General features: G+C 37.1%; 4 protein-coding genes across 6 annotated transcripts; 3 read left to right on the forward strand and 1 right to left on the reverse strand.

Annotated features, from left to right (window-relative positions):
- Positions 1-106: 106 nt before the first annotated feature.
- On the reverse strand, positions 107-6,141 carry LOC129568292 (oxysterol-binding protein 1). The gene is made up of 11 exons (XM_055445966.1): positions 5,430-6,141; positions 4,251-4,439; positions 3,758-4,016; positions 3,504-3,663; positions 3,242-3,429; positions 2,806-3,172; positions 2,446-2,469; positions 2,068-2,334; positions 1,057-1,360; positions 839-976; positions 107-746 (listed from the first exon to the last, which is right to left on the reverse strand). The coding sequence occupies exons 1-11, from the start codon at positions 5,591-5,593 to the stop codon at positions 527-529; spliced, it is 2,280 nt and encodes a 759-aa protein (XP_055301941.1). The 5' UTR covers positions 5,594-6,141; the 3' UTR covers positions 107-526.
- Positions 6,139-7,751, forward strand: LOC129568296 (deoxyhypusine hydroxylase). Of its 2 annotated transcripts, XM_055445976.1 has the most exons (4): positions 6,139-6,221; positions 6,378-6,749; positions 6,842-6,907; positions 6,995-7,751. In XM_055445976.1, the coding sequence occupies exons 2-4, from the start codon at positions 6,533-6,535 to the stop codon at positions 7,618-7,620; spliced, it is 909 nt and encodes a 302-aa protein (XP_055301951.1). In that variant the 5' UTR covers positions 6,139-6,221; positions 6,378-6,532; the 3' UTR covers positions 7,621-7,751. The 2 variants fall into 2 exon arrangements, with proteins under 2 accessions (XP_055301951.1, XP_055301950.1); XM_055445975.1 differs by lacking the exon at positions 6,139-6,221 and having other exon boundaries at positions 6,312-6,749.
- Positions 7,752-7,887: 136 nt separating this feature from the next.
- On the forward strand, positions 7,888-8,622 carry LOC129568297 (acyl-coenzyme A thioesterase 13-like). 2 transcript variants are annotated; one of them, XM_055445977.1, is made up of 3 exons: positions 7,888-8,079; positions 8,147-8,328; positions 8,412-8,622. In XM_055445977.1, the coding sequence occupies exons 1-3, from the start codon at positions 7,993-7,995 to the stop codon at positions 8,569-8,571; spliced, it is 429 nt and encodes a 142-aa protein (XP_055301952.1). In that variant the 5' UTR covers positions 7,888-7,992; the 3' UTR covers positions 8,572-8,622. The 2 variants fall into 2 exon arrangements, with proteins under 2 accessions (XP_055301952.1, XP_055301954.1); XM_055445979.1 differs by having other exon boundaries at positions 8,153-8,328.
- A 94-nt stretch (positions 8,623-8,716) lies between these two features.
- LOC129568294 (beta-catenin-like protein 1) lies at positions 8,717-10,830 on the forward strand. Its single transcript, XM_055445972.1, has 3 exons — positions 8,717-8,910; positions 8,983-10,555; positions 10,629-10,830. The coding sequence occupies exons 1-3, from the start codon at positions 8,881-8,883 to the stop codon at positions 10,715-10,717; spliced, it is 1,692 nt and encodes a 563-aa protein (XP_055301947.1). The 5' UTR covers positions 8,717-8,880; the 3' UTR covers positions 10,718-10,830.
- Positions 10,831-11,009: the final 179 nt, after the last annotated feature.

Consider the following 11,009-nt stretch of genomic DNA (forward strand, 5'->3'; position numbering starts at 1 on the left):
ACGGAAAATGGTACGTCAAAGTAAAGTTTATGTGGCAGAACAAAAGTTCGGTATGTGTTCGCAAATACAATGATGTCAAATGTACAAATGAGTTTAACACAGATCGCAAAGGGGCATTTGTCATTTTCATCGACATGCATATTTCATTCAACGGGCAAATTTATTTAATCAAATTCAATTTATTCCGCAGTATATTGTTGATGTCAATTACATAATTGAAAGTTATATGAAATATGTCTGTATAATAATTGTTTGATAAAATAATTATAATAATAATGATAATAATAACTCATTTAACATTTTCAATTCAATTTGATTGTAAAACTATTGCGTTTATTTCAACTGAAACAATTAATTTTTCTGTTAACAAATTCTACCATTTTTTTCTCTTATTTTTAAATATATTTTTTTATTGTTTCGAACTGCGAAAAATAATCAACAAAAATAAGTAGTTGTTATAGTATATTAGCGATTGGTTCGTGTTGTTCAAATAGATCGAAACGACTTAGCGGTGGAAAAATTAATACTAAAAAATGTGTGGACATTGTTTCCAATCGCCGTTCTTTTTTGCCTCCCAGTAATTCCCCTTATAAACGTGCATCAAGTGATCGAAACCTTCACAGTCCTCGTCTTTGACTTTTTCAAACCATAATGGTTCGTAGGGTGCGAAAGCTATCTTGTTTGATGCAGCTGATTCGGCTTCGGCTTCCCGTTTTCGCCGTGAAGCGCGTTGTTTCTCCTCAAGTCTGCCGATGGCAAAGAAGATACACGGAATGAAGCATTAAGTTGAAAATGCTAAAAGGTCTATTTAAAAAACTATGGTTTATGTAAGTTATACCTAATTTTTTCCTGGTTGCTTTCTTCCCATTGACCTTCTTCCATAAGACGTTGATCAGGTCGAAGTCTTGAATCGGTTGGGGCAACGCCTTCCTCCATCTCATTCAGTTGGCAAGCAAGTTCCGTAAAGTTATAATATCTAAAACAAAATTGAGTAACGAAAAATCCGAAACATTATTATCCACCTTGTAAAAACTATAGAAAGATATTTATACTCACTTATCACTGTCGGGTGGTGGTAGACGACGCGTCCAAAGCGTTATATAATTACCAGTTTTATAGATCGGACTGTCTGTTGATCCACTAACACTGGTCACAGCAGCATATTCTATTTTATTATCCCAATTGCCATTCAATACATACTTCGCTTGACCCTCACGATCCATGATGACACCCTTGACTTTTCGTTGCGAATCTTTCGAGAAGTACGAATATGGAATGTACTTCAAATGACACTTGTAACCTTTGGCTGAATTTCGCCCCATGATATCCATATCACCGTGATGATCAACCCAAAGTTTGCCTAAGAGTAAAAGGTAATTTTGATTTTTCATGCTGGCACTAGAGGTGTCAACGGGCAAAATTTTGTCCGTCCGTCCATCTGAAAAATTTTTGAAAAAATTCGGACGTCCGGTTCGAATGTCCGAAAACACAAAAATTTTTTTCGGACGTCCGGTCCGAATGTCTGAAAACCGAAAATAATTTTCGGACGTCCAGTCCGAATGTCCGAATTTTTTTTCGGACGGACGGACGGACAAGGGGTTTTGTCCGAACTTTTTGAAATTTCTCGGGCGACCGAAATTTTTTTTATTGAAAAAATCAAAAGAAAATCGGATAAGAATACGCAGCCTTTTCTTATCCAATTTTTTTTTTGATTTTTTTAATTAAAAAAATTTCGGTCGCCCGAAAAATATTCGGACGTCCGAGAAATATTCGGACAAAACACCTTGTCCATCCGTCCGTCCGAAAAAAAAATCGGACATTCGGACCGGACGTCCGAAAATTGTTTTCGGTTTTCGGACATTCGGACCGGACGTCCGAAAGCTATTTTCGATTTTCGGACATTCGGACCGGACGTCCGAAAAGATATTTCGGTTTTCGGACGGACGGACACCAATGTCCGAATTTTTGTCCGTGTCCGTTGACACCTCTAGCTGGAACTAATCAACAAACAATCATGTCGGCCGAATTTTGATGAATAACAAAAAAGTAAAACAAAAAATCACTTGCCTACAATGATGTTATGAACGGTCGTTGTGACCTTCCTCCAGCTGTATCGATTGCCCGATTTATGGAACTCTACATACGCGTTGCCCAACGGAATCACTTGCAAATATTTCCCACGAAATTTCGTAGTCATTGTAAACTCTTGCCAGCAAGACCACTTGCCATCTTTGCCTTCACAATGAATCGCAGCCATTGGAGGATGATGGCTCACCTGTTCAGCGATACAACGCCAACCCAAATCATCGGTTCTATCACATTCATACGTTTCGCCTGTCCATAAGAAAAAAAGAAGTGCCGAGAAGAAATATGAAGATCATTGAATCACATAATTTAGAAAAAGTGAAGCATTTTAAGCCTGTTGACAAGACATCTATACGTTACCTAAGAGAGGGTTGAATGGTTTTCCTATCGACGAAAAGAAAAATTGACAAAAATTAGAATATCGTTTAACAATCAGGTGATTGAAACAAATGAACACAAAGATTAAATTTGTGTGAGTGCTCGTCAGAAAGAGGGCTGACTCATTTAGATTATGTTGCCATTTAAAGAAATAAACTATAATAAAAAAAATTCAATTTTTTTAAAAATATTAGTTATTATTTCTTTGAATGGCAACATAACCAATAAAAGGCAGCTCTCTTTCAAAAGAGCAGCCACATAAAGAGGACGCGTCTAGGTACCTGTCCTTGGTAAAGGCGACATCATTGTAAATTAAATTTGCTAATCAATAATTAAACCTACCTGTTCGATTTAACGTCGTCGAATAACTCGATATTGTGAAAGCGGCCACATAAGCCAATTGCTCACATGGATCTGTACAAGCAGAGGCTCTATCAAGAAGCTCAGAATATTCATAATCTTCAGTCAAACGCTGTAGCATCGAGATTGGTTCATTGAAGTTCACTGGCATTGGAATTTTTGATAAATCCTTTCCGATGCAATTTTTCATAATTGACCACAAATTCACCGAATGATTTGGCTTCTCCCTGATACGCGTGCGTCGCTTGCGACCGGCTTTATTCACAACAGCAACAGCGACATCACTGCTAGTTTGAATCGTTGATTCGTCAGAAGGGTTTGAATCACTAGTTTTCGACTGTACAGGAATCTATATGAAAAAATGTACATTAATTTCAAATCAAAACTGTTTGCAAAGTTTTCACATGAATCGACATACTTTCGATTGCGGCGGCTCGGTTTCACAGCTATTAAGTTCTTCGCTTTCAGAGGAACTGCCTCCGTTGATGTCGTTTATGCTTCGAGTGGGCGGTATTTTCAGACAGAACGTTCCATCCATTTCGGATAGTTCTTGTGCATCGTAAAACTCATTTTCATCATCATCAGATGTGGTCGAACTCACTGGATCTGAAACGAAAATTATAAAATATTTGACATTAATATGTAATCAAATTCGAAGAACATGTGTTAAATTGATTCACTTGGCCGATGACGATGTGCAGCCTCCTCTAAGTGAGAATGTTGTCTCGCGAGCTGCTCAACCATCTCTTGTAGCTGTTGTCTCTGATCGCGTTCATGTTGTAGCATTTTCGACCACTTGTGACCTTGACTTTGAGCTGTTTGAAGATAATCGCTGCATGCCTGATAATTTTTTTTAAAACAAATAAAAACCAACGAAATTAATACAAAAATGTTGAAATTCAAGGACAATGCGCTCAAGGATGCGATTGCTTACGTTGATCATAGCATTTGAGGAAATGCGAAACAGTGTCGCACGCTCAGTGACTAGCTTGGTTTTGCTCGCCAAATCGTCGCCGCTCTCCAATTCAGCAAGTACGATTTGTAGCGCTCGCCCGTTTTTTGATATAAGATCGTTGCAAGTTCGTAAATTTTCCAATTTCAATGAAAGTTCAGAAATGGCAGCATTTAATTCCTGACTGGGTACCGAAAGCACATTTTTATCGTCTTCCTCCTCATCGATTTCGATTGCACGTCTGTGTGTGAGAAATGTTTTGATTGAAAGTGTTATTCGGGTCTTTTGACATTCACATATTCGTTTGATGTTTAGTTCACAAAAATAACACCTCACACGTTTTCATGTGAACACACACACAAACTAAAAACAATTTCTTATCTAATAATTGTTCAAAACCAATTGTTTGTCGATAATAATAATTAGAAAGGGATAATTATTTAGGCTACTGATATGATATATGTGTCGAACTTACATCGACTTCGCTTTGGCCAGCTCCAATGCAGTCACCCAATTTTGACGTTCGACTTCGTTGCCTGCCTTGATGTGAAACGTTTGTGTTCCGCCATTCGTGATGACAAATGTACATGAATCGACTGTGTGTATGAGTGCGCTGTGTAATGAAATGGTTCCGCGACAAGTTTGACTCATTTCGGCTTGGTTTCTATAAATATGAATGCGATAAAGAAGGAAAGAAGAAAAAGAAACAGAGTGAGCCACAACAATAATGAATAGGAATTGGGAGTTCAATGCATGCAGTGAGAGTGCATGTTTGCGAATTTATTCGGTGAATTTTTCTTGAGTCTTATATGTTTTGGTGTGTCAACACCGACCGTAGTAGCTAGCAAATAACAATCCATAAAATTAAAGAAAAAAAATATTGTACATTGTGAAGGTCATCCAGAGAGCAGCATGTGAATGGAAGTTCTTTCAATTAGGTTCTCGTTTATTTAGTCATTACTTTACACATATATGAATGCGATAAATCAATTTCAAATTCAACGAGCGTTCAATATTGATCGAAATGGGAAAAATTGATTCGATTTTACAGATTGTAATGTCAATCGTACGCTACCAACTGCGTTATTTCTGGTTGCAATTCGTGCAAATTGACACGAAATGTATTTAATTTACTAGGAGTAGAAATAAAGATAGCGAGACACAGAGAGTTAGGATAAATATTTTATATGAGTATATATGTCATTAATGCATGCACAGAATAATATTTTCGCTTTGTTTTGTATGTGACCATGTTTTATTAAGCTATAGCATGAATACTTTTGGAACGCACGCTGATTCCACATAAATTTATCATTGCCGCAACACACATATGTGTTTATATGTAGAGGAGCAACAAGAACAACAGCAGCGGCAGTGGCAGGGTCGCATCAATAGTCATTGTTGTTGTTGTTGGCGTTGATGTAGGATTATGAATGTGTTATAAAATCATATTGCGTATGATATCATTAACTAATGAAAGAACGGTCGATTCACACATTCACAGGTAGTTGTTTGCTTGAGTTGTTGTACCTCTTACGAATTCAAATCGAATATTTCGATTTGAAGTGACGAAAAATGGACGGTAACTTTGATCAAATGATAGTTCACATTGATGGAAATGTTTAGCTAAATGTTTTGTATATAGTTTGCGAACCTGTAGTATGAAAGAATGCCACCAGATAGAACGAACCAACGCCGTTGATACCCTTTGATGTAGTTTGTCCATTTTAGTAAGAATCCTTTCATTTCCACATCATTTCTGCTATCTGGCTTGGCATTTGCAGCGACCGAATTCGATTTTGCCACTGCTTCAGCCATCTCCCCATTTGTATTCACTCGAACTCCACCAGCACACTCTACCAATCCAACGATTAACCGAAAACAAACAATTTCGCCCACAATTTCAACTTTTGTTTGTCCAATTCACTAGATTTTTTGTAAATAAAATAAATACAACAGTTCAACTGCGCAAAATATGCAACTATTCGACTTAAAGCAGACGGACAAACATTATTGAATAGCAAAAAAAAAATGCTTTGAAACGAAACGTGGCTCAACAATGCCAAAAGAGTTTAGATGACCATTTTTCTTTTCTTAGTAAATCTGCAAATGTCAATCCGCTAGAAATACTTTAATAGCCACGTTCATTATTTTCGTTACTGTCTTTGAATCGCTTTTTCACACTATTTTTTTTATTGCCTTCACAGTCGAAGAACCTGTGTACAATCCAATACAAAAACCTGTCACTGTATGATAGAATTGAGTTAACTGTATGTGTAAATCGAAAGTCATAGCACAATACAATTTGATTTGCTGACAATATGTCAAGAATCTAACTTTTTTTCCTATCGCTTATAGTTTTTTATATCTTCACTGGACATTTACATTGTTGCCATTGTCATTGCTGTTTTATAATCATTCAGCTTTTTTTTCCTCCATATCGAATGTAAGTTTGTTACTGTATATATACTTTGGACTCGTTCACTCATTCACTCGCACCACAACTATCAACATATATGTATGTCAATGAATAGCTGTTTCTTGTACAAAGACAGTGACGACAACAAGATATGCGCGCTGAATTCGTTTCATTTTTCAGCAGAGCTGTCAATGTCATCTCTCATGTCACTTGCACTTGGAATTTTGCTCTGACTCAGAAGCACACGTGTTTTCAACCATTAAATTTAATTTCCAACGAAAATAATCTGAAGAAAATCGAATATTTCTTGCTGTCTTGAACTTAAGGAGTGTTTCAAAATGGTCGCAATGGTCGGTGACGACAAAACCGAGCAAATTGGAAAACTTTTGAACGACACAAATCGTCCGTTGAAGGAGCGATTTCGAGCATTGTTTACATTAAAGAATTTGGGTGGTCCAGTTGCAATCGAAGCAATTGCCAAGTGTTTTGCAGATAATTCAGCATTATTAAAACATGAGCTTGCCTATTGCTTGGGTCAAATGCAAGATTCTGCAGGTAAGCCAAATTAATCAATTTTACCTATGCAAATCCAATTTCATTCGGAAACATTGTTCGAAACTCATGTGTGCGCATATTTTTATCATTAGCCATTCCACATTTGGTGAAAGTCCTCGAAGACAAATCACAGGAACCAATGGTGAGGCATGAAGCAGGTAATGCAAATCGTTGTACTGGAGTAAATAAATTTCAGTGTTAATAGTGAATGGAAGAATTTATTCGAATTCCTATTTTGATTATAGGTGAAGCGTTGGGTGCCATAGGTCATCCAGACGTTATAGCAATTTTGGAAAAATATCGACATGATCCAGTTGTTGAAGTGGCTGAAACATGTGAAATTGCTTTGGATCGTGTAAATTGGCTGCTTTCAAAACCACAGAACGTAAAGGACGACAACCCATATGCTTCAGTGGATCCATCGCCGCCGGCAGATTCAAAAGATATTGCCAAACTCACAGAAATCCTCCTAAACGAAGATGAAAAATTATTCGAGCGATATCGTGCTATGTTCAGCCTAAGAAACATCCAAACAGTTGAAAGCATAAATGCATTGGGGAAAGGTTTGAAATGCAAAAGTGCATTATTCCGCCATGAAATCGCTTTCGTACTAGGTCAAATACAAAACGAGTGCAGTATTAAAGTTCTGACAGAAAATTTACAAGATGAACATGAAAACGAAATGGTTCGACATGAATGCGCCGAGGCATTAGGCGCCATTGCTACAGATGATTGCATTAAAATCTTGAACAAGTATTTGAATGATGAGAAACAAGTGGTGAAAGAAAGCTGCGTCGTTGCACTGGACATGTGTGAATATGAAAATAGCCCGGAATTTCAGTATGCAAACGCCTTGGCCACAGTACAGTGAACGAAATGTAAAAGAATCACAAGTTTGCAAGTTTGTTGACTAAGTTAACTGATCGTTTATTTTTATTTTTTTATAATATAATATAATACTATAATATACCGACCACCACAAATAAAACCCATTGAAACCAACGATGTGATATTTATTTTATACAAAATCTAATGGAATAATCTCATACAAAAGAATTTCAAAGCCGCTGAATATAGTGTCTCATTCACATTTTCTATTCGTCTTACGGTTTCTTTCTAATGTAACCGAACATTCATGTATGGAAAAAAATGAAACAAGGAAAATATCTGTCAAATTGAAGAGCATGAAGATATTCTTGCAACTCACGTAATATTTCGCTTTTATTGAATTAAACCTATAAAGATGACATCGAAAAAAGCAGTGGAATTATTGAAAGAAATAGTTAAGTATTCCCAAAAATCTACAGGGTTTGAACAAGTTTTAAAAAATGTAAGTGTTCACTTCACACATTGTCCTTGGGCTCGAATATTGAAGTTCAAAGTTTTTGACTGTATAGATTCAGGTAACTGGTGGTGATGTGGGACACTGTTTGGCAGAGTTTGTTGTTAAAAAGGAAAATTTGAACGCTGGAGGCGGACTTCATGGCGGTTTCACGGCCACAGTTGTAGATAATTTCACAACTTATGCTCTTGTTACCACGAATAGTAGTCCTGGCGTAACTGTTGATCTACATGTTAGGTTAGAATAACCGAAAATCATGTATCTTATGCACATAAGAATAATCACTTTCATTCGTTTTTTGCAATTAATATTATATGCAGCTACCTAAAGGGAGCTCGAGAAGGAGACACAATTATTGTTGATGCCAAAGCAGTTAAAACGGGTAAAACTTTAGCATATCTTGAATGTGAATTGCGTAACAAAAACACCGGACAAATTATCGCCAAAGGTTCTCAGACAAAATTTGTTGCATCTCCATAAATAATAAAATAGTAATTCAAATATAAAATAATTATTGTTAGAGTCATTTCACTTTTCAACGCTGTTTCAATCAAACTCACTCCCTACGTCGTAGCGCTGAATGTTGAGTTTTCTGTACCTCCCTCTTGTTGAGTTTTGACAGTTGTGCAAGTGTCAAAGCAAACGTTCTCACACAAAACTTAACTCAGCAAACAAACCGAATGCACACCTTTTCAACAAAAACAAACGTTTTCTCAGAAAGTTCGAGATAAAATTGGTTCTGGCTGATTGTATCCCAATAAAATCAAAAGCAAACATTATTCCGCAGAAATGGATATTGGGGAATTGCTTTCATATAAAGTAAGTAAGAGATTTGAATGTGGTAGTTTTTCTCAATGAAGCGTCATATTAAATGTGGTTAAAATATTTTAGCCGGAGCAAACACCGAAACGACCGAATGAAGACCAACATTCGGATGATGATGACGATGATGCGCCCGAAAAGAATTCGAATGGTCAATCGCGCAAAAAACAAAGAACATTCGAAGGCAGATCGTCATCTTTGGCGAATAGTCGTGCTCAAGTCCATAGTGAGCCGGAGCTCACCGAAGAAGAGCGTCTGAATATTTTGCGGTATGTGGAAGAAGAAGAGGCAGCGGATTACGAAACTCTCGACGAGAATGGTTTACGGAAAATGGTTTTACTGTTTGAGAAACGAAATCTTCGAAACCAAGAAATGCGAATAAAATTTCCGGATAACCCGGAGAAATTTATGGAAAGTGAAATTGAATTGCATGCCGTGATTAATGATCTCAAAGTCGTCGCTACGGTACCCGATCTCTATCCACTGTTAGTTGATCCATTAAACGCCATTCCCAGCTTACTCGAGTTGCTCGCCCATCAAAATACAGACATAAGCGTTGCAGTAATTGATTTACTTCAAGAACTGACAGATGTTGACATTTTACATGAAAGTTTGGAAGGAGCCGAAGTGTTGATCAATTGTTTACGTAAACAACAGATATGCGCACTTTTAGTGCAAATTTTGGATCGACTTGATGAACATGTCCGTGAAGAATCCGACGGGGTTCATAATTCATTGGCAATATTCGAAAATTTGTCCGAAATTCATCCATCGATTTGTAAGGAGGCCGCCAGTCAAGGTTTACTGCAGTGGCTGGTAAAGCGGTTGAAGCAGAAGGGCCAGTTCAATCCAAATAAATTGTACTGCAGCGAAATCTTGTCGATTTTAGTTCAAGATGACGATGAGATTCGCTTACAACTGGGAGCACTAGATGGAATCGATGTGCTTTTGCAGCAGTTGGCCGCCTACAAGAGACACGATCCAACTTCAACCGAAGAGCAAGAGTACATGGAAAATCTATTCAATTGTTTATGTTCAAGTTTAATGGCCAAAGAAAACCGTGATCGATTTTTAAAAGGTGAAGGACTTCAGCTCATGAATTTAATGTTGCGAGAGAAGAAATTATCACGAAATGGTTCACTCAAAGTGCTCGATCATGCAATGTCTGGCCCAGATGGCAAAGAAAATTGCAATAAATTTGTTGATATTTTGGGACTGCGCACCATTTTCCCACTATTCATGAACACACCTAAGAAAAGTAAGAAGCGAGTTATCAGCCGTGAATCGCACGAGGAACATGTTCTATCTATCATTGCTAGTATGCTTCGAAATTGTAAAGGATCACAGCGTCAACGTTTGTTGTCGAAATTCACGGAGAATGAATTCGAAAAAGTTGAACGTCTGCTTGAATTGCACTTGAAGTATTTGGACAAGGTCGATGCTATTGATGCTGAAATCGATGAAGATAACGAAGAAGATGAAATCTATTTGAAGCGTCTGTCAGGAGGTTTGTTCACACTACAATTGATTGATTATATAATACTGGAGATTTCCGCAACATCTGAATCCATCAAACAACACGTGGTTAAAATTTTAAACCTAAGAAAAGCATCCATGAAGCGCATTCGTCATATTATGCGAGGTAAAATCATTCAATTTATTATTGTAAGCACTTTCATACTGACTGGTGAGCCCTCTTTTACTTCGTTTTTCAGAATATGCCGGAAATCTGGGTGACACGGAAGACAACGAATGGCGCGACCAAGAGCAACAACACATCATTCAACTCGTTGATCGTTTCTAAAATGAGTGAACTTAAACTGTGTCACCCAGTTAAAATCATTCATCCATTGTAACACTATAAATAAATAAAGATCAGAAAAATCCAACCAAAAGGTTCGAATTCATTACGATAAATCTGTCGTTGTATTGATGAAACTATAAAAAAAATTCAACGGGATGGTCTAAACGGAGTTGAAGAATATAAAAAGCCAAAATTTATTGTAGACGTAAGCATCTCATTTGCTCTCGACTTGAATACACATATTCATACATACGATTTACCAACATTTCCACTGTTTAATTTTTGCAACGAC

Source organism: Sitodiplosis mosellana, unplaced genomic scaffold (assembly GCF_009176505.1).
Source record: "Sitodiplosis mosellana isolate CC-2019 unplaced genomic scaffold, AAFC_SMos_1.0 Smas_scaffold_18, whole genome shotgun sequence".
NCBI classification, from domain to species: Eukaryota; Metazoa; Arthropoda; class Insecta; order Diptera; family Cecidomyiidae; genus Sitodiplosis; species Sitodiplosis mosellana.

Excerpts from the sequence above, each read along its gene's own strand:
- LOC129568292 (XM_055445966.1), bottom strand. The coding sequence starts at position 5,593 with ATGGCTGAAGCAGTGGCAAAATCGAATTCGGTCGCTGCAAATGCCAAG. Across the intron at positions 4,017-4,250 it reads CTGGCCAAAGCGAAGTCGAT|ACGTGCAATCGAAATCGATG; the intron begins GTAAGTTCGACA and ends TCTCACACACAG. Across the intron at positions 3,173-3,241 it reads CCGAGCCGCCGCAATCGAAA|ATTCCTGTACAGTCGAAAAC; the intron begins GTATGTCGATTC and ends TTTTTCATATAG.
- LOC129568296 (XM_055445976.1), top strand. The coding sequence starts at position 6,533 with ATGGTCGCAATGGTCGGTGACGACAAAACCGAGCAAATTGGAAAACTT. Across the intron at positions 6,750-6,841 it reads TCAAATGCAAGATTCTGCAG|CCATTCCACATTTGGTGAAA; the intron begins GTAAGCCAAATT and ends TTTTATCATTAG. Across the intron at positions 6,908-6,994 it reads AATGGTGAGGCATGAAGCAG|GTGAAGCGTTGGGTGCCATA; the intron begins GTAATGCAAATC and ends TTTTGATTATAG.
- LOC129568297 (XM_055445977.1), top strand. The coding sequence starts at position 7,993 with ATGACATCGAAAAAAGCAGTGGAATTATTGAAAGAAATAGTTAAGTAT. Across the intron at positions 8,080-8,146 it reads TTGAACAAGTTTTAAAAAAT|ATTCAGGTAACTGGTGGTGA; the intron begins GTAAGTGTTCAC and ends TTGACTGTATAG. Across the intron at positions 8,329-8,411 it reads ACTGTTGATCTACATGTTAG|CTACCTAAAGGGAGCTCGAG; the intron begins GTTAGAATAACC and ends TATTATATGCAG.
- LOC129568294 (XM_055445972.1), top strand. The coding sequence starts at position 8,881 with ATGGATATTGGGGAATTGCTTTCATATAAA. Across the intron at positions 8,911-8,982 it reads GGGAATTGCTTTCATATAAA|CCGGAGCAAACACCGAAACG; the intron begins GTAAGTAAGAGA and ends AAAATATTTTAG. Across the intron at positions 10,556-10,628 it reads CATTCGTCATATTATGCGAG|AATATGCCGGAAATCTGGGT; the intron begins GTAAAATCATTC and ends TTCGTTTTTCAG.